We start from the raw sequence: 24,279 nt of genomic DNA, 5'->3' as shown, positions 1-24,279 counted from the left end.
GTCTGGTTTAGAGTGAAGACAAACACTGGCTCATTCTTTGTCTCTAAATGTATTTCATTTGCGTTTTTTTGGTTTATATCTCTCAGAAAGTGAGTTTTTATGGCCGCTGGTTGCAGGGTTTGTTTTTATCGTCCGTGGACGTATTGCTGGGGCGGTGGGCCCAGATGGCCGTCTCCCAAGCCAGAGGTTGTGGGATCCATTCCCAGCCTACCGAATGACTTGGCAGCGCAGATTTCTGGCTGTAGTAGTTTTGGCGGCATTTAGCTGGTTTTAATGTCACCGTGCCTCCATTTTTGGACTTCTATCCATTTGTTGTTTGTGTCGCACATACGCACGGTGCTTAGTGTGAAACGTGTGTCACCCTCGCAAAAGAGATTCTTTCAGACTATTGTGCTTAAATGAAGGTTTAATAATAATTATTATAATTAGAAAACAAGTCCATGCATGTGTAATCGATGTTTCCGATCCAAAACACACTTTTCATTTGTTCATATATCGCTTCAGTCTTCGTCCGGAGCATGTACAAGTGCGACGATTTGAGCTTTTTGCCACCATTTCGCAGCAAGGAGTGAGGCTGCAATAACACAACTACACTCTATCAGTCCACAATACCTTCAATGCTGGTGCGCTGATATGATAAGAAGTTTCTTTTTGTCACTACCTTGCATGTTGTAACAGTGAGTTGTCTTGTGCAGAGGCGGTTGGTTCAAGGGTTCAAGACAGCGAACACGTCATGCAGCAAAAATCCAAGGGAAATTCAAGTTCTTTGACAATTCAAGCCAGTTTCTTGAAGGCTACTACGCTAGTTAAATGAATTTCTTTTTAACGACCTGTAAAGTGACTCCAAGGATTTGTTTGTAAATCCTCTCTACGGTACATGTAAATCTGCTGTCATTTGTATAGTGCTTTTCTACCTTCGGTACTCAAACCGCTTCACACTGTACCTCATTTTACCTACTGATGACGCAGCATCAGGAGCAACTGGGGGTTCAGTATATTACTCAAAGGTACTTCGACAAGGTCACAAGTTCGTCACAAAAGCCGTGGATCGAACCCACAACCTCTGGGTTGGAAGATGACCATTCTACCAGTGAGCCACACCGCCCCTATGCCACCCCACGTTTGTTGAGAATCTCTGATTCAGTGGCCATGTCAGGTGGGGTCCCTCAAGGGTCAGTCCTTGAACCCCTTCTATTCAGCCTGTATATTGTCGCTGTCCTGTGAAAAACACTTGTGTCCATTTTTTTCAGTTTTCTTATTTTTACGTGAATGTTGTTTCCGCATAACGGACATTGCATTAACGTGAAAATTAAAAAAAAAAAAATCCCAATTTGGACAAAAGTGTCTTTCACAGGACAGCGACGATATGCTACCCTTCAGAATGCAAAACTTGATTATCATGGCCATGCAGATGACACACAGCTATATTGATCAATGTCCCCAAATCACACCGGTTCCATAAAGATGTTGTGTCACTGTAACTGGCCAAACCAACATTTCCTTCAACTAAACCTAAACAAAATGGAGGTGATTGTTTTTTGGCAACAGAGAAAAGAAGATTGCCCCTGGTAAACATTTGGAGTCACTGTCTTTAGAAGCCGACGACCAAGTCCGAAAACCTTGAGCTGCCGATTGATTCGGATCTGATTTTCAGCAGTCACATCAAGTCAATCACTAAAACAGCCTTTAGCTGCTGAAAAAACATCTCCAGAGTAGACCTGGAGAAGTTGACACTGCCAAATATATGAGACATTGTTCTTTTCACATGAAGTTTGGAAAAGGAGCAGTGAAACAAGAACTTCATCACCATTCCAAAATGTATTACTTGACACTTGACTTCCAATACAGTGATGGGTCTAATGTCTACAGCGGGCACACTGTGGATAAACTGTCAGCAGCAAACAATCCACATGAGTCGTTTTTCTCTAGTGAGTGGAAGGTTACAACAAGTTACGTGTGTGTTTTCCATCTGACAGAGCTGCAAACTGAGTGGCAGATGGAAGTCAATCATTAGTTCATTGGAAATATCTGGAAATGAACAGTCGTTAATTCATAGTTCAGGTGTTCGAAAGGGTTAAGAGTTCACTACTGATCATGTTACAGAAAAAAAGAAACCGACATATGGTGGAAATTTTTTTTGTCCTGCATTTGTTTTTTCTTATCAACATGATAAAGTGATTCGCTCTTCATTCCAGGATCTGGCTTGACACACATGCAAATGTGTCTGGAATGGCATGCTTTGGACGCGTTTCCCCAGCTGTCCGCCCGTCTTGGAGGCCAGCTCGTGCTCCCGCTGCTCCCGGCAGTCGCCCCTGGATTGGCCTTTTCAAGCCAGGGAGTAGATGGCGCTCACTGGAGACTGCAGCTCCAAGCTGCCGCCAAAGTCCAAGTCCCTCACGTCTCTCCTCTGCGCCGTGTACTGGCCGATGAAGGAGCCGTCCTCATTGAAGGGTATGTCCCCGCCATCGCCGTAGTCCACCAGGCTGTCGTCGCTCTCGCACCTTTTCATCACAGCCTCCTGAGAAGGCGCTCCTCTCTGAAGCCCCCTTTCCTCTTCCCTACAGGGGAAAATAAAGTACAGTGGTGCATTGAGATACAACTTTTGATTTGCTCCACGCTTCCACTTGCATCTCAAATCATTTGCCCCCATTGAAATGAATGGAAATGCCATAATTTCCTTTGTTTAACCCTGTAAGGCAATTGAGAACAATACAGACCTGGAGCCAATGTAGATTCCAGTCTCTACATTTTGAATCTAGCATTCTATAACAGTGGACTTTAAAAAAAACAGATAGTAGATGTAAATCGAATGTAAATATAACGAAACGGTTTGTGCAGCACGATTGATTCATTGCATCGTGCAGACACAAATGAAGAAGAATAGTTATAAAAATTACTGATAAGATGCTGCAATATTCACCGTTTTCCATAGAGGATAACGAATATATGCCTGTGAGTATTGTGCTATTGTCTGTCTCGGTGTGTTGATGCACCGTTTGTGTTCAAATATTGGTTGCTTCAAGGGTCGTAACACTACGACTATCGATCAATGCTATTCGTTAGCCCGTCTATAGCATTTTGCATTGGGTGTTAGCATATAGCTAGCAGAGGGCAAAGTTGTGTGGTTGTGTTAAATACATGATGTGTAATTCTCTTTTTTTGCTTAGTTTGACGGTATACGTCAATGCACCACTGTAGATTGGAAAGAATTGTGTAGTTTCTGGAATTCAGAAGAATTCCAAGTAAATATAATGATGATTATTATTATTATTTAACATCTACCGCATACGCTATTGGGCTGTCCCTTCAATGTTGTTGTATTATATGAACGGGGGCAATGTGGAAATGCTTCCATTGTTGTGGACTGCTCCGAGTCCAATCAAGAGCGAGCACCTACCAGCGCGGGTAGGCCAGCGTGGTGACACGGGCCAGCCTGCAGTACACAAAACCACATTTGTTTAGTTGTGCAGCCAGTTCAAGGCACGTTTTGCTGACGAAGGCCTACCTTTCAAAAGACCTTGTTGGGCACAGGTCAAGAAAAGGGTGGAGGGGAAGAAGAAAAAACTGATTTGAAGGCAGCAAATCACGATTGATGATGTGAACTGCTTCATTTACATCAACAGGCACACTGTGACTTCCCACTGTTGTGTAATTTGACTCAACAGTTTGTTTCCAAGAAGAAAACTGGAAATGGTTCCTGTAATGTAGCATGACTACCACATCGTTGCAGGGCAAAGGGAACCAAATAGCATCAGAACAAAGCTTGAGGTGGGTGCACACAGAAGGTGATGTCAACTAAAGTGCATCAGAAGGTGATTTGACAAATGATCAAGACATTCTTTTACAATGATACTTCCTGTTCACATTTGTCAGAGATTAGTGGGAATGGTTGCGCTAATTCGTACCGATAATCAAAGGAACCCTCTTGATCGATGTCATCCACGGGTTCGGATGAAATCTCTTTCTTTTCCCGCACTGCAATTGGGAAAAGAGAGACAGTCAAGAGGCCAAGTGACTGACGGACAATCTGCGGGCGTTGAGGGGAGCGCACCTGGGTATTTGCCCCCTCGGCTTCTCTTGATGAAACACACGATGAGGAGCATGAGCACGATGAGGGCCACGGCGCACATGATGCCAATCAACCAGCCCTTAGTGGACAGGTCCACCTGATCCTGAGCGTAGACTGCGGATGGCCAAAGAACAGCTCATGGCAGCATGCCCACAAACCAAATGCACAATGACTTACTCTCAGTGGTGTAGTGTGGCGACTCCTCCGTGTGCCACTGGCCCAAACCCAATCGAGTTCGAGCGGCCACAGAGAAGCGGTAGCGCGTGTAGCGGTCGTATCGGCGCAGTGAGAAACTGGTCACGTTTGCGAGGAACTCCTCCACTCTCGGCTCCTCTCCCTTGCTGCCATTCACTGAGGAGCCACACGGAAGCCCAGTTGCTCAAGTCAAGTCAAATATAGTATTTATATAGTAGCCCTTCATCACAAGAATCTCAAAGGGCTTCGCAAGCCCGCACTTGACAAATATTAATGACATCCCTCACAGAAAAAAAAAAATAAAAATCTGGGGTAAAATGAGATACCGCAGATGTCGATAGAATGTTAGTTAGAATAGTATGAGAGTCCATTGAAGAAGATGAGGCACAGCAGGAAGACGTTTTCCTCCTCCCGGTCGATCGATGCGGAAATCTCCATTGCGGCGCCTCCGAAGTGGTGCTGGTGCACCCCAGATCTGGTCACTGAATCCGTACAGCGGCTACATCCAATTCGGTGACTGCACAAAGACGAGTAAATTCAGAGTGAATAATCACCTGTCTGGTACTTGAGCGAATAGCCGCTGACAATCCCGTTGGGTTCTGCTGGCAGGTCCCAGTCCACATAAATAGTGTCAAGATGTCGCTGCTGGATCCTGAAGGATGTGGGAGCAGATGGCACTAGAGACGAAAACACAGCAGATGATGACTTTTTGCAAGTCAACTCAAGCGCTTGCATAACAGCTGCAGCACTTTACAGAACGCGCCAGCTCAAACATTCATTCCCATTGCACAAACATAACAAAGCAACATCTTTTTCGCCATTACAACATACGCTTGGTGGTTTTAAGCGTTTCTAGAAGAACCAGAAGTGATTCAAAGCCTCCCTTCACCAGTCGATCAGAAACGTCACGATGAGGTCACAAGTGGCTTTGATGCCGCGCCAACTCGTCCCTTCAGACATTTCCTACCTCCTTCCGGTGTAGAAAAGTGTACATTGTTGCTGGGCGGGCCTTCATATCGACTGTTGGCCACCACGATGTACATCTTGTAGTTGCTGTAGGGCGTGAGGTCGGTGAGAACCCCCGAGGGCTCGGGGCCGCTGTCTGCAAAGGCTTGCGACCGCATGGCTCTGTTGACTGGCAGCCACCTCAGCTGGCTGCTGTCCCTCCAGTAGTGGACCTGCAAGGCCCGCCACAAGCAAGCAGCAACCACTGCATGGGTCATTTGGCTCACGCACTTCAATAAGGAGATTTTCAAAGGTGCATTTGGAAGAGGATTTGTTGGGCTTTTTTTTTTCTTTTTTTTTTTAACCATGAACACTTTTGTTTTGCAATCAAACGAAAAAGAGGAGTCAATGGGTAACACCTCATAACACCATCAAGTATGTGCAGGAGATGCAGGATTCAAAATCACTACTCACCCAATTTGTTAAAAAAATAAACAATAAATAAAATAGTAATTCAATATTTGACTAGCTTGCAACAAACCTTTGAAACATTTAAAGTCCTTGTAAGGTGAATATAAAAATGTCATCTAAATTTGCCACACCAGAGGTGAGTGTTGTTGTTAATGATTCTAATAAAATACAATTTTGCCAAGTTGATAAAAGTGGGGCTTCAAAATTGTGAAAAAGCAAGCCGTTCTCTACACTCTCAAACGCCGTGGGCATGTCCACTAAATCTGGAAAATCTGGAAATCTGAAATGGTGAAAAACACTTGAATGCTTTCTCTCTACAACGGAAAACAGCAGAGTTGCCGATGAATTTCGAAACAAATGCCAGAATTGACTTTGCGGGGCTTTTCATAAGTTAGGAGGTGGATTGATAAATGGTGAAGACTTTCTTGATGTATTATGGGCTGGCTATTGCTGCTCATAAAGCAGAGCCATAAGAATGCGTCTGCTCCTTTCCTATTGGTCGGCAGAAGTTACGCACCGACCTTGAACTCACTTTGACTGTGTAGTGATCACAAAGGTCACGTTTTCTTTGATATTGTGGCCCCTCCGTCTAGGTCAACACACCTTGTATTCTTTCAGTTCCCCCATGATGGAGCTTTGCGGCACCGGGTCCCAATGCACGGTCACCTGGGTGCCCTGAATATCTGACAAGCGCAGGTTTCGGGGTGCGTCAACGGGACCTTTGGGGAGATGGAAAGTCACTTGTGTTTGCTATTGACCGTCGGCGAGGCAAAGCAGAGGATGGCGGCGCGTTCCCTCTTCAACGCGGTGCTGAAAATGCATAACGGAGGTGAATCGGGGGACTCACGGTCTTCCCCGGAGTAGCCGATGACAACGGGAGATTCCGGGCCCAGGCCAAAGTCATTGACGGCCTGGACCTTGAGCTCATAAGGAGTGAACGTATCGGCATCGTAAATGTAATATTTCAGCCATTTGGTGGTGGCGTTCTTCCACTCCTCTCTGGAGTCTCGTCTTCGCCACCAGACCAGATATTTGAGGTGCGGGCCGTTCCACTCTCTGTACGTCAGGGGCTGAAAGGAAAGAGCACAGCGGCGCTGTTGAAGGTTTACGGGCTCCGCGGCGAGGACGTTTGTGTGAGTGTGTCGCACCTCCCAGCTGATCTCCATGTTGTTCCTCCATGTTCCAACTCCTTTCACATTCTTTGGGATGACATCTGGAGCTGTGGGCCGATTAGTGAAATGGCTCGCTTGACGTCTTTTGACATTCAAACATGCACATGTACAAAACAACAACAACAACAACAAAAAAAACTCTCGGAAGTTGGAGTAAGCAACCCACGTGCACCGCTGGTCTGGAATCGCATAGATGGCCGACTTGGGCGACTGGGACCAATTTGATTGATGGCAATGACGCGGAACTCGTAGTAGGTGAAAGGTGAAAGGTGCAGAATGACCGAGTTGAGGCTTCCGGGGTATGTTGACAAGTTCTTCCACTTGCCAGGTAACCAGTCATCATCGTCATATTGCACCAAGTATTCTGAAGACAACGACAAACAGATCATTACAATCACAATGTGTTCTGCGGTTGGACCGTTTCATTTCTTTCAAATCTTCACTCCCATACGTATTGTATTGTTTTCATGTGGTACAAGAAGGCACGCTGACTGGCCACAGTAATTCTTTATCATTGGATTGTTTTATAATTCTGCCCTAGAAGTGTTTTTCATACAAATATTTACGCTCGTGTAATTATGACTTTTGGAAATGCTTTTGTCCTGTAGGTTAGTGACGAACAAGGCACGTTCCGGCTTGCATACAAATTTGGACGGCGTCACGACGGAGGAGCTCAATCATTTTTGCTCGAAAAGTGGCCGTCCGCTCACCTGAGTGTATTTCCTACCTGTAACGGGGCTGAAGTTGCTGTCTCCAGGGACCCAAGTGAGTCTTACACTGCGTTCGTACGGATCGGACAGCTCCAGTTTAGTGGGAGGATCAGGATAATCTACACACAAACACTGACTGAATGCACATGTATACACTGCATAGCGGCACTTTGCAAAGGTTTGCCAATTTTGCACATCCCTGTGCGACTGTATCACAGCACTGATTAGTGTAGCTTCAGCCCTCCACATACGGTATTTGTAAAACTGTCGTCGATTGATATTCCACGGCACGAAAGTTTCTGCATCATTGCACATTCGACGCCGTATCATAATTACTGCACGACTGCTCGCTTGCAATGGTGCGACCGTTATCGGCATCATCTGCACAACGGCGTTGTATTGTCATAACGACTAAGCACGACTGGTCATTTTAGTTTTGCTTGGTCAGTACTACATCACTAATGGTAGCCTTACATTATGTCAAGATGCTCATCTTTCTTTTTTTTTTCGTCATAATTGCTTGTTACTGCAATACTAGTGTAGCCCATCCTACCAGAGACAATTTCCTTGCGTGTTTGACACACTAGGCCAACAAAGACGATTCTGACAGTGATATGTCACATGTCCATATGGCATCAAGAGCCCGATATGCCGTGTTGTTGACGTCAAGCCTGTTTTCCTAACATGTCCTACCCATCACCATCAGGCGCGCCGATGCAGACTTTTGGTCCAGTTCATTCTTGATCACGCACGTGTAGACGCCGGCGTCGGCTCTGTTGACGTTGCTGATGACCAGATTTGATTCATCCAGGGACACTCTGAGATGTGCATAGGTAAAAAGGAAACAAGGCTGAGAGAGATGTCTGCGATATCATTGGCTATGTTTTGAAGTTGAAAAGACACACACACACACACACCTCCACCCAAGTGTGAGGGTCTTTTTGTCTTTGATCCAAGTGGTTGTGACGGCAATGGTGGCGTCTGCTTTCACGCCACACTCCAAACGCACATCAGTTCCACGGACGACTTTCATATCCTGGGGTCTTTTCAGGATCAAGGTTGGTTCTGCGTACAAAAGTGAAAATCATCGCACCCGATGCACAAGTGTCTTTTGTCGTCAGACGGTTCATACGCAGGGCAGGCCACAACTTGCGCAATATATTGCTGTCCAAAACAAAAGCTATCATCAAATATTACAAGCGAGGTGTTAATATTACGCTTATGCAATGGAAAGTTTTACCACAGCAGTTTATTTAGATACAGTATCTAATATGTTTGTCTAGAGACTTGGCGAAGCAGCATGTGGCTCACTGCCCAAGGTTATTTTAGTGCTCTGTGCTCCAGGTAACAAAATAAATGGATCACTAGGTGGCTATTGTCGTGTACAAGTGGAACCGCGGATGCCGAGTAAGTCAGCTGATATATTGCCTTCTGTCAGCCTATTCTCTACGACTTCTCCTCTTTTTGCAATAGTAATAATAATAACAATAATAATAACAAACTTCCTGCTGTTTCCCGGTTTCTGCAGAAATATTGCCACAACTGGTGATAGTTTTCAATAATGTACAAATGTGTGGCACCATAAGTCGGCCGCAAGTTGTACAACTGCAATAACCATAAACAGAACGTAATGATTGGGAAGCGGTCGTGTTGCTGACCTTTGACCTCAATTCGGACTTGAGTCTCATCTCGACCTGCGACGTTGCTGACCGCGCACACGTACGTTCCTTGATCCTCCATCTGCGTGCGCCTTATCTCCAGGGTGCCATTGCTGTGCGTCTTAAAGCGATTTCCCTCCAGAGTCCCCTGGCCGTACTTGGACCTGCGCGAGGGCACCTGCGCTCAGAAAGTCGACACGCACCAGCAGCAGCAGTCCCGGTGTCAAAGTGTATCTGCTCACCATCGCAGCTCAGGCACCGGAGCGCCAAAGTGGCGGCAGTCTAAGAAGGAACGACGGCCCTCCACCACCTTGATGAGTTCATTCCTCACCCCGAGAATGCGGGGGGTCGCATCTAGTAAACAATATTTGGTTGCATCACGGACACATTTGATCATACTTTTGGTGCACTCGAGGCCAGGCACAGCTTGTCCCAGTGCCCTAATCCCTGGCACAGCGATAAAACACGAGACACCTCTGGATATTCTCATTCATCCAGGTCGTTTCATTCTCAGGGCATTGAAGCGATCGCAAGCCGACTGTTCGGATAGACTTAGAAGATGTTTCGCCTTGTGTCTGAGCAGGCTTAAAGTGGAAGTCAACCAAAACAAGAATATATTCTATGCAGGACCACTCGTCAAAACCTAGCATTCTGATTACTATTGCGTTTGTAGAATATGAGTTTAGCAGAAAAATCCACCTGTTTTAGCTATCTCCGGGGGCGGCCATTTTGTCCCTTTTGTTGCATTTTTATGGTTGCCTGAGCCCTGAGCAGTTGTGATGTCATTTTCAGTCGACGGACGTGACAAAATGGCCGCCCCTGTGATAGCTAAAAACGGGTGGATTTTGCTGCTTATCTCATATTTCACAAACACAATATTAATCAGAATGCCTAGTGGGCCTGCCTAGAAAATATTCTTGAAAAAAATATGTTTTGGTTGACTTCCACTTTAAGTAAAGGTGTTGTACGTAAGTAAAACTTTGAGTGGCGACCTCTATTTGAAACTATTTCCAAACTGTATTCCAAAGAAGTAAAAACAGAGTAAGAGTAGTGTGAAACAACAGGAACTGAAAGAAAAACTGTACACAGGTCACTGAAAGTGCAAGCTTGACAAACGGTTGTTGTCAATGCTGCTAAGATGGCCGAGTTTGCAGAGGTCAAAGTTGAGCGCTCGTCCCGCCACAGTTGAAGTCTTCGTCCAACATTCACACAACTAAAATTGTGTCGATTGGAAAGGTTCTCTGAAGTAAGATGGCGGAGGTCGTTCAGGTCAGACCATTGGAGCAATTTCCATTTTTCTCAATCAGGGTTTGCGCACCAAACACAGGGCGGGTACTCACGCAGTACGTTGACCAAAGCATTGGCCAACAAGTAGCCATACGGGTTGGAGGCATTGCACTGGTAGACAGCTGTGTTGAGGGCCGTCACGCTGCTGAGTGTCACAGTGTCTCCTGACACCTGCCTGTTGGGTTGTGGTGTGGCAGCTTGGAAAAACAAAACAAAACAAGAAGCAGTCAGAAAGAAATTATTTGGATGGCCTTTTAAAGCTTGACAAACGTACTCTCAATGGGTTCGCCGTTGATGAACCAGCGGACCGTGGGACGAGGAGTGCCATCGGCGCGGCACAGCAAACGCCCGCTTTCCTCAGGAGCCAAAACTAAATGCTGCGGCTTTTCCAACCAGAATGGAGCCGCTGTCAAATACACGCCCGTCAGTCGCTGGAACAGCCGACAAGCCGGTTTGTCAGTGCTCACGTCTCACCGTTGACCGTGACACTTAACGTGTGCTGGATGGAGCTGATCTTGTTGGCGGCAGTGCAGACGTACTCGCCTGCGTCCTCAAAAGTTGCCCTTGGGATTTGAATCATCTTGTTGAAGTGATTCATTTTCATGCGCGGGGTCAGCGCCAAGTCCTCGCCATTCTTTGTCCAGGTCACATGAGGGGTGGGCCTTTTGATGAGAAAAAAAAAGTCTGACCATCGCAATCTTACACTCATCTCATGATACAGTATGTCTTTGTCCATCCAAGTCAGTTGTTCATCTTTGCGATTTCATGCATGGGGCTGGTTGCTGAGTTGCGTAATGCCCAATTTTGACAATAAAGCGGAAGTCAACCCAAATATTTTTTTTTTGGTTCTATGCGGGCCCACTAGTCTAAACACGGCATTCCGATTAATATTACGTTTGTGGAATAAGAGTTCATTTCCTTACTTCGCGTGTAAAAGAGAAGCTCCACTTTGACTCTGTGGTTGTTGTTACTCTTGCAAGCGTATGAAATCATCTTTAAGCACATCCCGTTCTGCTAGATAGCCATTGCGTAATTGTAGTATTTATGCCTCGAGAGCAGCAAACGCTAACTGATGTACTTTGCTATCATCAATGTTTATCCGATCCATTTGAAAAACACTCACACTCCTGCGGCAATACACTCCAGCAGTAGTTCCTCCCCCAGCAGGACCAGAACAGAACTGGATGAGCCTGTAGGAGACAACCAGGTGGGGGCGGCCTCCACCACGGCTTGGGCTGCAAGGACAACAAACTGGATGGAGAAGTGCCTGAAGTTTTGACTTATTTCGACCGAGCATAAAAGTATTTGTCAAACCTAACCTACTCGTGTCCGTCTTGTGTCTCTTTTGGCGGTCACCGTGAGTGATTTGTAACATTGACTTAGCCAAGGCACAATGCTGTATTTCACATCAGATACATGTCACAATGAGTATATATATTGAAATAATGATGACCTCTTCTCAATTTACATGATGTGGTGTGAATAAATAATCATTTTCTGACCAATGAAGTTAAATGTCCTAATTTACACATTGCTTGGGAACCACCAATCTATGCTATTGCTGGACTAGCCGGTGTGGCATATATCTACACGGCAAAGGAAAAAAACAATAACTCTTAAATAGTCACCTGTAACTTGTTGATCTGAATTGGGGGAAGAGAGCAACCAGGGGCACATGTGAGTCGCTGTTGGTACTTACTGGTGAGAACCTTGACCACCACTGGCATCTTTTGCTGGATGGCATTCTTGTACGGGAAGCGGGCGCTACAGCAGAAGTCGGAGGCGGAGTCGTTGAAGAGGACGTTGGAGAAATACAGATCCCCGTTGACGCCCATGGATACCCGACGGTCCTGCCGCACGGCGCGCATGGTGGGGAACGCTGTCTGAATTGGCCAGTTAAAGGGGCGGGCGTACGAGCCTGACGGGAAATCAACAGTAACAATTCTCGCTAACAACTGGACATGATAAGAGACAAAAACTAAATTGGGTTTGTATGTTCATCTTTCCGTTTCAAATACAACAGTCGTGGATTGTCATTATTTATAACCAATCGACTTTCACTCAATCTGGAAGCGGTGGACGTGGCAGTGTGGCAGCTAGCGTTGAAGGGCTCGAACTTACGTACGTGCCGCTTTGCCAGCCTTAAGCGCTACCTGTGAAGGGCCACTTACAGCTGGACATCCAGTAGGTTTCAGGTTTCGGCGGCCCTGCGGGAGGGTCACAGGCCAGGACCAAAGGCGAGCCGGCACTAATCACCACCGGCTCCACAATCTCCCTCGGCCAGACAGGAGCTCCTGCGCAAGCGTGACAAAGCGTCACTTTACATTCACCTCCACAGAGCGACCAAATATCAACTGCCTATCATGAAAAATACGGCATCTGTCTAGCCATGGACTTTAGCCCACTTCACTAAAACACTATTGATCGATCCATCGATCGATTGATCTATGTACCCTTTGTCCCACAGCCATTACTCACATGGGGCTGTATAAAAGAGTTGGGGTTAGGGTTAGCGTTAGCTTCTCCTCAACCGGCAGGTCAACAAGCTCTGGAATAGACGCAAACTGGAGGATTTGCACTTCGGCCGTCGATATGTTAGAAGAGCGTGATTGTTTGTGTTGAATACTAGGGATGTCACAATATCGGCAATATCGTGATATTGCAAAATTAAAATTGCCCCAATATATCGTCGTCATCATGTCACGATGTTAATATCAGCAAATCTGTTTGAAGGCCCAAGTTGTTTTACATTTGTGCAGTTCCAGCACCCTCAGTCAAGTTTAATTTGCAGTTTAATTTGATGCAATTTTTTTGCTACCTATAATGGCTGCATAGATCTTTAAGACCCACGCTAATCGCCAGATAAAGTGGAACATGACACATTTGAGGTCCTCCACAAATTGGCCCGATTCACGTGTGCCTGCATTCGCAAATAAGTGCCTGAATATTAGGTGTTCGGCCATTGTACCGGTAGGTCATCTATTTCTTTGTGAGTGCTGTTATTATGTAAAAAAAAGGGAATATTTTGATGTTTTTTAATCTCTCTTTTTTTTTTTAATATTGTGAACTTTTATAGAGTATCGTGCGCTTTTAATACATCGCCAACCTCCAACCAATATCGTGATAATTATCACATTGTGAGGTTCTTATCGTGACAATTGGATATCATGACATCCCTTTTGGATACAAAAAAAAACCAATGTCTTTCTCAACCTACTGTACAGTTGCAGTCTGATCTTATTGGAGTAGGCCGAGCCGTACTCATTGGAGGCAATGCATTGATATTCTGCCTGGTACTGTTGTGGATTGTTCCAGGCGTTGATGTCCAGCGTCCCCGAGCGCCTGCGCATCGTTGCCTGCGGATCACGCGCCACGTTGAAATACTTGCCGTTGCGCCGCCAGGAGAAACTTTGTCAATGAGCAAAGCATGAAACAAGAAGGGGAAGAAGGAAAACAGAGTGGTTGAAGGGGTTGGAATCCAAAGCGCGCGACCGACTGCATCTGCGGCTTACATTGGATGCGGGTTTCCCTTGGCCTCGCACTCAATGACCATGGTGTCTTTGGGGTCAACAATATGCTCCTTCATTGACTGCTTGATGATGGTTGGGGGTTGTCGGACTGCACGCGGGCAAAGAATGAGCGTAGGCATTCAAGCAGACGCATTGGAATGCACATATCACAAAGTCCAAGCAGAAAAGCAGCGTATTGACTCACTTTCCAGAGGGATGTCCAAAGGCCAAACGCTTTGCCATAAAACCATCAGCAATGCCGCTTGGAGCAGGGCGCCCATCCCGACTGTGCATGGGCTCCTCCGCTTGTCACAAATTCTTTAGTCAAACACATCGTTGCACTTTAAGTATATTCATTCAAAACAGTCTGGGGCAAACTAAAAAAAAAAAAGATAGTATGAATTCAAATGTGACATTTCTGATGTTTCAGTTGGGTATCAAATGAAACAGATACTGCTGTTAGTGTTTTAGTATGAGCCAAAATCAAATGTAGTACTAGTAACTTATCAGGCCCAAAAACTCCAGCGAGAGAAAGTTGCAGCGTAGCGCCAATTGGCTTAACTGCACTTGCTTGTTGGCAGCTAATTGCAAAGCTGAAGTGAAGGCCACACCCCTCGAAATGATGCCTTTGCAGATGAAAACACAGGCAATTGGATCTTTCTTTTAATGTGTTCTGTCGATGGGCATCGCAGTTAACGGAAATGAAAACTGTTTCAAACATCGTTTATATCGAATATATACAGTAGCTGTACACGTTGATGAGCAATGTGTACTTTAAGATGCAGTGCAAAGGTGTGCAAAAGGGGCACTTTTTTTGCGATAAGTTAAGATTGTGCCAAACATGGGTTGTCGTTAAAGAAGTGGGTGGACATGTTTCAATACAATGAAGTATGTACAGAGAGACAAGAGGAGACAGAGAAACGGTCGGACGATTCAGCAAAGCCCTTGTTAATAAGTATGAGAATTCAGCAAAGATAAGACATGTCCCCTGTCATCATTTCACTTATCAATGCAACTGTCCATCGGCAGCCTCATGTGGTACTTGGAAAACATTCCATTTTCTCTGATGAACTTTCTGTATTACCTTTTATAAAAAAAAAATTAAAAAAAAAAAAAAAACAGCAATGACAGATATTTGCACCTACCTTCTTCATGTGACTCTCCTCCCTATCCGACTGGTCATAATTCAACATTCCACAAAAGGGCTGTTCTTCAAATGTCCCAAATAATGAGCAGCTTTGCACCTCAATAACAGAGGTTGTGTGCGCCGTCACTGCCACTTACACGGGGCCAACCCAGCTCATGAATAATGAATGAGTGCCTTGCAACCACCTACACCTCGGTCTCTGCACTTCATTGTTCTTGCTCCTCACAATCACAACAACATTTCCCTCGAACGCAGTCTTGAGGTTTGGTGGTCAACTGCGACGCTTGAAAACCACATTGCACTTGAATCGTCCACTCAGAAGAGGCCGCGAAAGATTTGAAGTTAAAAGAACTCGAGGTCGGGGGGCACAAGTTTGCGCCTTCTCTTGGTTCCGCGATAGCAGTCGCTAGAAACTAACTTCAGAAATGCATACGAGAGCTGCTAATGAGCCATCCTGGGGGAAATTGCATTCCCGCTGCTTGAGATGACATCGAAATGTGGGCTTGATTGTTCTCGGATGAAGTGCGGAGGCCAGTATGAAAGCAATGTTTGTTTCTCTCACATACAACTTGCATGTGGCAATGCTCGAGTCCCATGACGCCCTGGCAACAGGCCCATCGCTTGAGAAGAGAGCATCTCCCTCTTTGGCAATCATCGGAAATATCGCAAACATAAAACGCTACATTTGGAGGTGGGAAAGAATGAAAAGCGAGAGGTCAAGTGCACAGAGGAAGCTTGTGTTTCTGTGAAGGCTCTCAGGCGTTCACACGCTCACAACTTGAGCTGGTGTGAGCAGTTCAGATTTAGGTTGACTCCTAATTTCATGGAAGACGTGGACAGCAAACTCATCATGGGAGAGAGGCCATGAAAGCTGGCAAGGCAGAAAGGGGCCGCCTGTCCCCATGCGCTACTCCTCGTCGAAGCCAGTGGAGAGCAGTGCCATGCGCCACGCGGCACAGTGGCGGCTCCGCTCAATGACGACGGGACTCCATGCTCGCGTAGCGTGCGGCCCAAAGCTTCAATTGGAGTGAATCGTAAACGGGTGGTGGGCGGATGGTAGGGCTGCTGCCCTGATCTGTTTCCCTTTGCCATCACTGTGTGGCGGGACTCGACTAAGGACTGTCCGTTTGAGCAGAACATTGTTCCGCATGAGGGCAAGGAAGCTAGCTTTATTTATTATTATTGTTATATGATTTCTGATTTACAGGCAGCCCTCAATTTTACGAAGGAGTTCCATACCTACACTGGCGATGTAACCTGAATTTGGGCGGATTTCACCGTTAAAGTCGAAATTTACATCAAAATGCTTGGTATAAAAAAAAAACGAAAATACATTCAAATAAAGACATAAGACGCTGTACTTAGCATTACTACTGAGAGGTGGATGGAGAAGAAGGAGAGGGGGGTGAAAAAGGCAAAGATACTCCCGGCCCGCATATACACGATCAAGAGTTGGAATGGAATGCTGGTCTTTGTAGTACAGGAAGTGCTTGTATGCGGTAGTGCGGTGGTTGCGCGCCAATCACCGCACCTCCGCATACAAGCACTTCCTGTACTACAAAGACAAATACCCAAACAGAGGTAAACAAGAGACGCAGCACAAAAGCGCACTTTTGGAGCGAGGAGGAAACCGGCTGCTTCATTCATGTGGTGAGTGACACGAATGTCAAGTGTTTTATTGACAGTTGAAAGCAACACGCTGAAATGACATCCATTTCAGTCACGACGCCGTGCGTCGCCGCCACAGTAGATTATTCAAATGCCGGAGCAACTCTGTCCGCTCATTCATGTAAACGGCGTATTCAGAATGTTTCGGAAATCAGAATTTTGACCTTAAATCGAATATTAACTGCATGTAAACATAGTCACTATGGTGCAGTATACGTATGCAGAGGTCCGACGGACACCCGTCAGTACTCTTAGTTTAATGTTTAGTTTGACAGTGCTTCAACCGGTATTGAAAGTCAGGTTAACTATATACAGTAGCTAAGTAGCAGGTACAACATATCTGTGATAGAGGTGTACCAAGTTGAAAGGGGATGTGTGGCTTCAACCAAAATGATGAATACAATGTAGATTAATTGTAGGATAGGAAATATTACGATTATAACGATGAATATGTCATAGACTGTGAGATAACAAAACTCTTAACGTATAACTGCGGAATGTTTGTGGCGACCAAAGGCAAATGAACATATTCAATAACATGACATTGTGTTAGTAAGAGCAGTTGGCACCGTTTCCCCCCCCCACACGCTCACATCTTGATCCAGCCCCCTTGTGACATCATCGCTTCTTGGCTTTGGCACAGTCTCAAGCACAAAAGCACCCTTCACATGCCAACGCTAACATTATGTCACATGCATTTACAGTACATGACAAACTATTGTTTTACAAGGACTACATTGACTGTCCTACCTTGAAGTACCAGGGTTGCCTTTGGCGTTGCCTTTTCTATTAGTTGCCGTGGAGACCAGAGCCCTCCTTCCTTATCATCCTCAGCGTCAGTAACATCTCGTCCAGGTACGTGATCGTGACAGAGAAGTCATCAAGCCCGACGGCTGGTACCCTAAGCTTGACATAATAAATCCATTGTGAAATGCAAACCAAAATATCACGTCATCATCGCCGCTGTGATAGCAGAATTCAACGAAATCCAGCTGGAATATTTGCAAGTTGAACCGAGACGAGCCAAGTGTCATCCATACATGTCAGTTGAAAGTCAGTCTAATTGTTCCTTTTTTCATGAGGTGAGGTTGCTTTTCAGCGGAGTAAAGTGTTCCTTACTGACCTTGAATTGTAACTGTGACTGGCACCAAGCTACATTTCCTCAATAGCGCATTGTTTGGAATAAAGACCCCCTATTGTGGACATCGTGTCTCAGCTTGGAGACATGTGGCTGGGCTTGAAGCCCAGAAACTCAGTGCTTGGATGCTATTTTACTCAATAATCAGCGATTACGTCACTTGTCAATACTTGACTAATGTATAGCCTGGCTTGATGAAATGTGGCAATATAGATGGAAAAAATACATGGAAGCATAAAAATGGATGTGGATATTTACTTTTTCTTAATATGTGGATCGTTGAGTGCATTTGCTGTCAACTGTCCACTGAAAAGTTAGTTGCAAGCAGTCTGTCGAAAGGGCCTTCTACAGAATCCGGTTTAAAAGATGAGGAGACTTCCATCATGACATGCTGCCATGTGAGGTGAAGCTAACACCAGCGAGCTACCACTGACTAATGCTAGCATGCTAATATTTAGGCGATACATGTAGCAGCCGCAATGTTATGGCCACTTCCACTCTCATGAAATCAAGATCTGTGTCAAATACGGCGGCCACACAAACTCACTTGAAATTCTGATTTAACTGAGGCATTTGTTGAACAATGTTTCTGATTTCTGTTGTTGTTTGCAGTGGTGTGATGTGTACCGCATCATAGTGATGATGCATGAGTCCTTCAAAAGCGCTTCACTAGTCACACATTCTATTCATCGCCGTATTTGTGCTCTTTCTAAACCACCCGAGGACGCAACAAGATGGTGCCCAAGCCAAAGTAGCAATTCAAGTCAAAGAAGTGATTTTGAAACGAAACATCTCAACTGTTTTCAGATCTTTGCGTGTCAGGAAGGAAGGAGCGACAGTGAGTTTATTCTGGGTGGCCGCGCGTCTACGTTTTTCTTCTGCTGAGTGGCCATTTAAAAGTCTCGTCATAGCCAATCGCCATTCTCACGGCAATTTTTTCTGCATCAGCTCATCTGTAAGCCATTTATTTTCAAGTGTAATGTTTTTAAATGAGTTTGAAATGACTTTTTTTAGGACGGATGTTTAAGTATCTTTACACATTAAATCGCTAATATGGGCAATTCTAAAAAAAAAAATGTAGGGGTGGCGTCAGTAACTCGCGGTTTGTCACTGTTGACTTTTTCTTGGTCTCGAAGACACGAATAGCAGGGCTTGACTGTGTTGTGGTGACCTCAATGAGAGAGTCAAACTTTAGAACAGCTCTCAATATGTATTTGGCTCATTCGCAAGAAAAATGATCAGTACACATGTACGATGAAATAAATAGTATGCATGAACCCCACAAAAGTCAGAGTGCAGCCCACTGGTTCTAGAGCCATCTGTGCTTCATCTCCCAGGCCCTTTGGCTGATCCAGTCCTTGGTTTTGCTTGCAGCCGAACGCTCCGCCCCCAGCACCAAACACAGTCGAGCCAGTTTGAGCCGGTTTCGCTCCAGGTAAAGCCGCGTATCATTCTCCAGCTGGTCCAGGGCCCCCGGGCGGCTCTCGTCCAGGGACACCTCAGCGCTCAGCATTGGGTTGAAGCGGAAGTAGACGTCGGCGGGTAGCAGGTCATCCAGAAGGGTGTGGACCCCCTCAGTGTCGGTGGCGCTGCTGATCAGGTTGCTTATTTTGGCTCTCAAGCTGGTGGAGGTGGCAGGGCTCCTCTTGGCGTTGTCATAGCGACCGGTGCCAAGGGACAGCACGCACTGGAATGCCTGCTGGGGCCACAAGAGTCTGCTTTCATGCACAGCTAAGGCGCAGGGGTTGTTCATGATGATCCCGCCGTCCTGCAATCAAAAGGAACTCGTCAACTCCGCAAGACAGTTGTATTCGAAATAAGAGCACGGACCACACCGGCCACTGCTTTTAGTAGACATTGCAGCGCAATTTCACTTTTTCCATTCGAAATTCACAACATTGAACTCAGAGAGCGTAACTCTGTTTATCTTTACATTCCAGTGAGAACAATGAAATGCTCTTCCATGACCAGCACACATCATCGTCATTCCACCGTCGACTTTGTGTTTTCGGGTGCGCCGTGAGATTTTCGGAATGCGGACAGCGGCGCTTGCCGTACTGCACTGCTGCGACGACCAATCGTTCCCACCTGGTGGATGTCACTTTGCAACGGGAATTCCTGGAAGTAGCCCGGAGCGGCCGATGACGCTCGCACGGCCTGCCACATGGGGTAGCCGGACCCTCCGGCGTAGCGGCTCAGAGATCCCGGTTTGTGGTTGTAATTGCAGAAGATGAAAGCTTTTGGACTGGTGCCCCAGTTGACCACAGCGCTGACAGCTGACACCTGAGCACATTCAGCAAGTAGCAACAGCTCCATTGTGGCAGATGGCTATCTTTTTCGATCTGGTCCTACCTTGGGACTGGACTCATCTCTGGCGGTTTTGATGAGCACTCGATCACCGAGCTTCTCTCTGAAGACAACAACAACAAGCGTGACGTTTCGTTTTAATGTACACTTCAATCGACAGTGTTTCCCCGGTGTCCGTCGTGCGCGTACCTTAGGATGGTCTCCCATGTCTCTGTGTTATAGTACGAGTGACTCCAACCCATTTTTACGGTGCCAACCAAGCGGTTTTGCCGGAAAACTTCAGAGCCGAAACGCCGATACATGTCAGCGCACTCGTCCAGGGAAAAACGGGCCAGGCCGAGCATGAAGGCCAACACAGCCCCTGTAGCCAATTCAAATGTGACACTTGGGATTATAATTTACAGCCAAATGAATTTATTGTTAAAAGCATCTCAGGTTCTTGGCTTGGTCACCTGTGCTGACACCACAAATGTAGTCGAACAGCTGATGAATCTTTTTCCCCGTCTGCGCTTCCAGCAGCTTCAACACCTGCAGGGGGACCACGCCTCTGCAAGGCCATACAACAAAAGCGCGATTGCCATGACACGAGACAGAGGGCAACAATCCCGAAAAGACCTCCAAAATACTGCAAAATATTTTAAAATAACCTCATTTATTTTTGGATTTAAATTTTTAATTAACCTTTCAACTGTATATTCATTTCTTTTCTTTATGATAAAATGGCATTTTTACCTGGATTATGAATGGGTGCAGCACATTGCTGACACTTGCATTGTGTCTGGTGTGACTCTTACCTTGTACCCCCGCCATCAATGGCGAGCACCTTGATACCGCGACCTTTGACGGGGTCCACATAGCCGATGAGAGCCAGCGCTTCTCGTATGGCTGTCTGAAGAGCTCGGTTGATTCGCCTCTGCCTCAGCAACGTCACAGCTGTTTTCTCCTGCGAAGTATCAGTAAAAGGACAACGTGTAGAATTTGGGGGCCTCTAGTGGTCAACTAATAGATCTATTTGCCCTAGCACTACCACCGTTTCCTACCTTTGCCTCTCGTAGCGGACTATTATCATTCATTTTACTCATCTTGCACTTTTTGTCTATTATCTGTGTCTTCTGTTGTGCTTCGGAAACATTGATGCGTTCAACTTTTTAGCTGGCCACGTAATCAAAAACAATGTGAAGCAAGAAAATAATAATCTTCCCTCACAGGTGTCAGTGTCTGCTATGGGACTAATGTCGAGTTTATGCTCGAGAGTTTATGCTCGAGAAAAGCAAGCAGTCCAGCTGTGGTAGCGCTACCGGAGCTTGAAAGAAGACTTTTCCTTGACACGAACCTGCCACATCGCAGCTTTACGCGAAGGGTGACGTCGCAGGTGCTCATTCAGCGTCTCCACGCAGGTGGTCAGAAGCTGTGCAGATGAAGGCTGTCTCAGGTTCTCCATCAAGCCGTGGAGCGCCTCCTCAGTTTGCCCGGGGCTGCAAATTAGCTAATGACGTGCAACACAAAAGCCATTTTGAGCATTTCTAGTCAATAAAAAGTAGGGAGACAATTTCAGCTTTTCTGATGAGCCGTGCCATTTTCTCGCTCACCTTTCCACTGAAGGCTGCTTCCGGTGATGTCATTGCAGATTTTGCCACGCTGTCCTGCGGCTTGGCACCCCGGTTCAGGTAAGCGCCCAGCAGGTCAGGGATGGCTCTTGCGGGGTGACGAAAGCAGTCCATGAAGCCGATGGCTTCCTGTCCGTCCTGTCCTGCAGCGGGCCGGTCAGTCTCTCTCTTGAGATTCCCGCTCGTGCCATGCAAGCTGTTTTCAGCCTTCAAAAAGGGATCCATGCGACTTGACATCTGGCAATGGTTCTCCCCCAAGTTGGCGGAGTTGTGGCTGCTGTGGGAAAGTCGGCTTTCACGGCTGATGTTGTCCTGCCCGTGTTGCGTTGTGCCGCCTTGGCTGCGCAAGGTCGATTGCGACCAAGATTCGGGTCGACTATGCCGGCTGGTGTCGTCCGCAACCTTGGCGCCAAAGTACTTGTTGATGTGTCTTGCCAAATGACGACAGTCCTCCTCCCTGCTCCTACTGTGGTTGAGGTGGGCCGTTGCCTGGTCAGCGCTGGATTTTAAATGAGACATTTCAATGTCTTTGGAATATAGGACATGATGACTTTGTATTTTTCTCCTCCTCAGTCTCCTGTTGGATCCGTTTGCAACTTCCCCTTTCTCTGGAACTTGCAATTTGGCAAAACCAAGTGAGAAGACCGAGTTGATGTGACCGGCGACGTAATTGTAGCTCTCGCCAAATCGTGTTGCCAAAGAACTAATGTGGAATAGTTGCAGTCCAGCGTTTTCCTGGATTGCCACACCCAAGTCCTTGTGTTTGTCTTCTTGCGATGGAGCTGTTGCGTCGTTAGCCTCAGGTAAAGGCGTCTGTGCCTGCTGACATTGACAACGCCGCTGTGTCCTGCTGACATACGTTGGAGCATTTCCGTCCCGAGACACAATGTGCTTTTTTTGGAAATAAATGTCAACGTGTCGGGACAATTGATGAAAAGATTGACCCGAGCCACTTGCCCGAGGACTCGATTGCAAATTGTTGTGAACCGCCTCAGTGATCCCAGCGGGCGTTTGGGTTTGAACCCTGTTCGAGGGCGAGTACCATCTCACAACCTGGAGAACTTTCACTTTGTTGACAACATCACGTAGGAAGAGATTCGAGACACAAGTATCACTGAGTAGTTTTACATTTGTCAAAACAGTTTGATGCGCACAGGTGGAGATTTGAGGAGCAGGCATTGATGAATATCGGCGGATGTGGGCCGGGTACCTTCTCGGGAGAATGACAAAGTCTTTCATTTTGCCGTGTGAGCGCCAATTACTGCCCACGGGCCTCAAGTTGATGTTGAGGTAACGGCCCATTGTTGGCCTCATGTGATCAGCTGCAATTGCTCAAAGTCCAAGTTTGAGCTCTGCACGCACGAGAACACACTCAAGATGGTTCTGAGGAAAACAAGAGCACATTTGTCAGCTTGATTTGGAGCAACCAGATCGGTGTGACCAGGATTGAGTACAATTGCAAGCGCGATGTTTGGATTTTCTCCTGCTTTTGCGACAAACATGTCGCACAATTAATGCACAGTGTACTTGCTCCATCTAGTGGTGCAGATGGAGAGTTACAGTTTCATCACCCCTTCAAAAACAACCTGCTCATTGTGTCAAAAATGATTGGGGACACCGGTTTTTTTCCAACTATGGCACTGTTTGAAACACACAGAAAATCCGCAGTCAGACAATTGAATGCTTGTTGATGACATGCTGAGTATTCTATAGGAATGCAACATGAAACCTTAAATAACTTCTCTCAACACTGCAGCATGCCCTTGGGTGTCCTTGTGTTTTTTTCGCGTGTTCTTAGCTGAATTCAAGAGCCCACTAGAACGAAAAGTCTCACCGCACAGTTACATTATGCATTAGTTGATTGGAGAAGGTCAAGACACAAAGTGGCTAATATCTGCTCCAACCTTGAACATCTGCTTTCTATTTACCTGAAATAGTGAAGCGTCTTCTGCCCTTATGCGTCCACTTCACTCATTAACATATATACGTTTTTAATTATATATTTGTTATGACAATCCACCTGTCAGCGTGCCGCCAGCAGTATTCCACCACTGGTGTTTGGATTCTTAACTCCTTTCTGCCCAAGCATGAACCTTATTGGATGAACTGAGCCGGGGGGGGTGGTCTTGACCATTCTTGAGTCAAAGCAAACAGGCTTAAGGTCACGTGCATGGTGCCATTGCTGCATGACTGCCGGAAAGACACTCGGTGAGCTAATGTTAGCTCCGTCTTGCGTCAAAACACAGCACACAATTGCTGCATGACTGCCGGAAATACACTCGGTGAGCAAAAAAATAAAAATAAATAAATAAATAAAAAAAGACACTCGGTGAGCCAATGTTAGCTCCGTCTTGCGTCAAAACACAGCACACAGACACACCTTGAAAGTGAACACA

General features: G+C 46.2%; 2 protein-coding genes across 4 annotated transcripts; both read right to left on the bottom strand.

Moving 5' to 3' along the window:
- Positions 1-388: 388 nt before the first annotated feature.
- Positions 389-17,988, bottom strand: LOC147153921 (neurofascin-like). 3 transcript variants are annotated; one of them, XM_086037730.1, is made up of 28 exons: positions 17,955-17,988; positions 17,582-17,737; positions 14,222-14,334; positions 14,020-14,125; positions 13,725-13,915; positions 12,679-12,801; positions 12,207-12,425; positions 11,631-11,742; positions 10,982-11,169; positions 10,782-10,913; positions 10,561-10,704; positions 9,463-9,574; positions 9,221-9,384; positions 8,480-8,627; positions 8,256-8,380; positions 7,580-7,681; positions 7,019-7,216; positions 6,829-6,899; positions 6,528-6,750; positions 6,284-6,399; positions 5,232-5,442; positions 4,819-4,941; positions 4,247-4,420; positions 4,052-4,183; positions 3,906-3,975; positions 3,506-3,517; positions 3,398-3,433; positions 389-2,558 (listed from the first exon to the last, which is right to left on the bottom strand). In XM_086037730.1, exons 3-28 carry the CDS (start codon positions 14,295-14,297, stop codon positions 2,327-2,329), a joined length of 3,540 nt encoding a protein of 1,179 aa, XP_085893856.1. In that variant the 5' UTR covers positions 14,298-14,334; positions 17,582-17,737; positions 17,955-17,988; the 3' UTR covers positions 389-2,326. The 3 variants fall into 3 exon arrangements, with proteins under 3 accessions (XP_085893856.1, XP_085893865.1, XP_085893874.1); XM_086037739.1 differs by lacking the exons at positions 17,582-17,737; positions 17,955-17,988 and adding an exon at positions 15,162-16,582; XM_086037748.1 differs by lacking the exons at positions 13,725-13,915; positions 14,020-14,125; positions 14,222-14,334; positions 17,955-17,988 and having other exon boundaries at positions 17,582-17,943.
- A 1,120-nt stretch (positions 17,989-19,108) lies between these two features.
- LOC147153920 (uncharacterized) lies at positions 19,109-24,156 on the bottom strand. The gene is made up of 9 exons (XM_086037760.1): positions 23,812-24,156; positions 21,866-23,266; positions 21,610-21,762; positions 21,071-21,219; positions 20,729-20,823; positions 20,466-20,637; positions 20,322-20,379; positions 20,058-20,252; positions 19,109-19,737 (listed from the first exon to the last, which is right to left on the bottom strand). Exons 2-9 carry the CDS (start codon positions 23,195-23,197, stop codon positions 19,279-19,281), a joined length of 2,613 nt encoding a protein of 870 aa, XP_085893886.1. The 5' UTR covers positions 23,198-23,266; positions 23,812-24,156; the 3' UTR covers positions 19,109-19,278.
- Positions 24,157-24,279: the final 123 nt, after the last annotated feature.

The sequence above is a fragment of the Filicampus tigris genome, chromosome 1 (assembly GCF_054856515.1).
Source record: "Filicampus tigris isolate MCC_2025a chromosome 1, RoL_Ftig_1.0, whole genome shotgun sequence".
NCBI classification, from domain to species: domain Eukaryota; kingdom Metazoa; phylum Chordata; class Actinopteri; order Syngnathiformes; family Syngnathidae; genus Filicampus; species Filicampus tigris.
The sequence above is the reverse complement of the archived record's forward strand: the minus strand, read 5'-3'. Positions and strand labels throughout refer to the sequence as shown.

Coding starts and splice junctions, on each gene's coding strand:
- LOC147153920 (XM_086037760.1), bottom strand. CDS start 23,197: ATGAGGCCAACAATGGGCCGTTACCTCAACATCAACTTGAGGCCCGTG. Junction 20,824..21,070: donor ATTGATGGCGGGGGTACAAG/GTAAGAGTCACA, acceptor ATGGCCTTGCAG/AGGCGTGGTCCCCCTGCAGG. Junction 19,738..20,057: donor TGCAAAGTGACATCCACCAG/GTGGGAACGATT, acceptor TTTTGATTGCAG/GACGGCGGGATCATCATGAA.
- LOC147153921 (XM_086037730.1), bottom strand. CDS start 14,297: ATGGGCGCCCTGCTCCAAGCGGCATTGCTGATGGTTTTATGGCAAAGC. Junction 6,400..6,527: donor CGGCTACTCCGGGGAAGACC/GTGAGTCCCCCG, acceptor ATCTCCCCAAAG/GTCCCGTTGACGCACCCCGA. Junction 2,559..3,397: donor ACGCTGGCCTACCCGCGCTG/GTAGGTGCTCGC, acceptor TTTCCCCTGTAG/GGAAGAGGAAAGGGGGCTTC.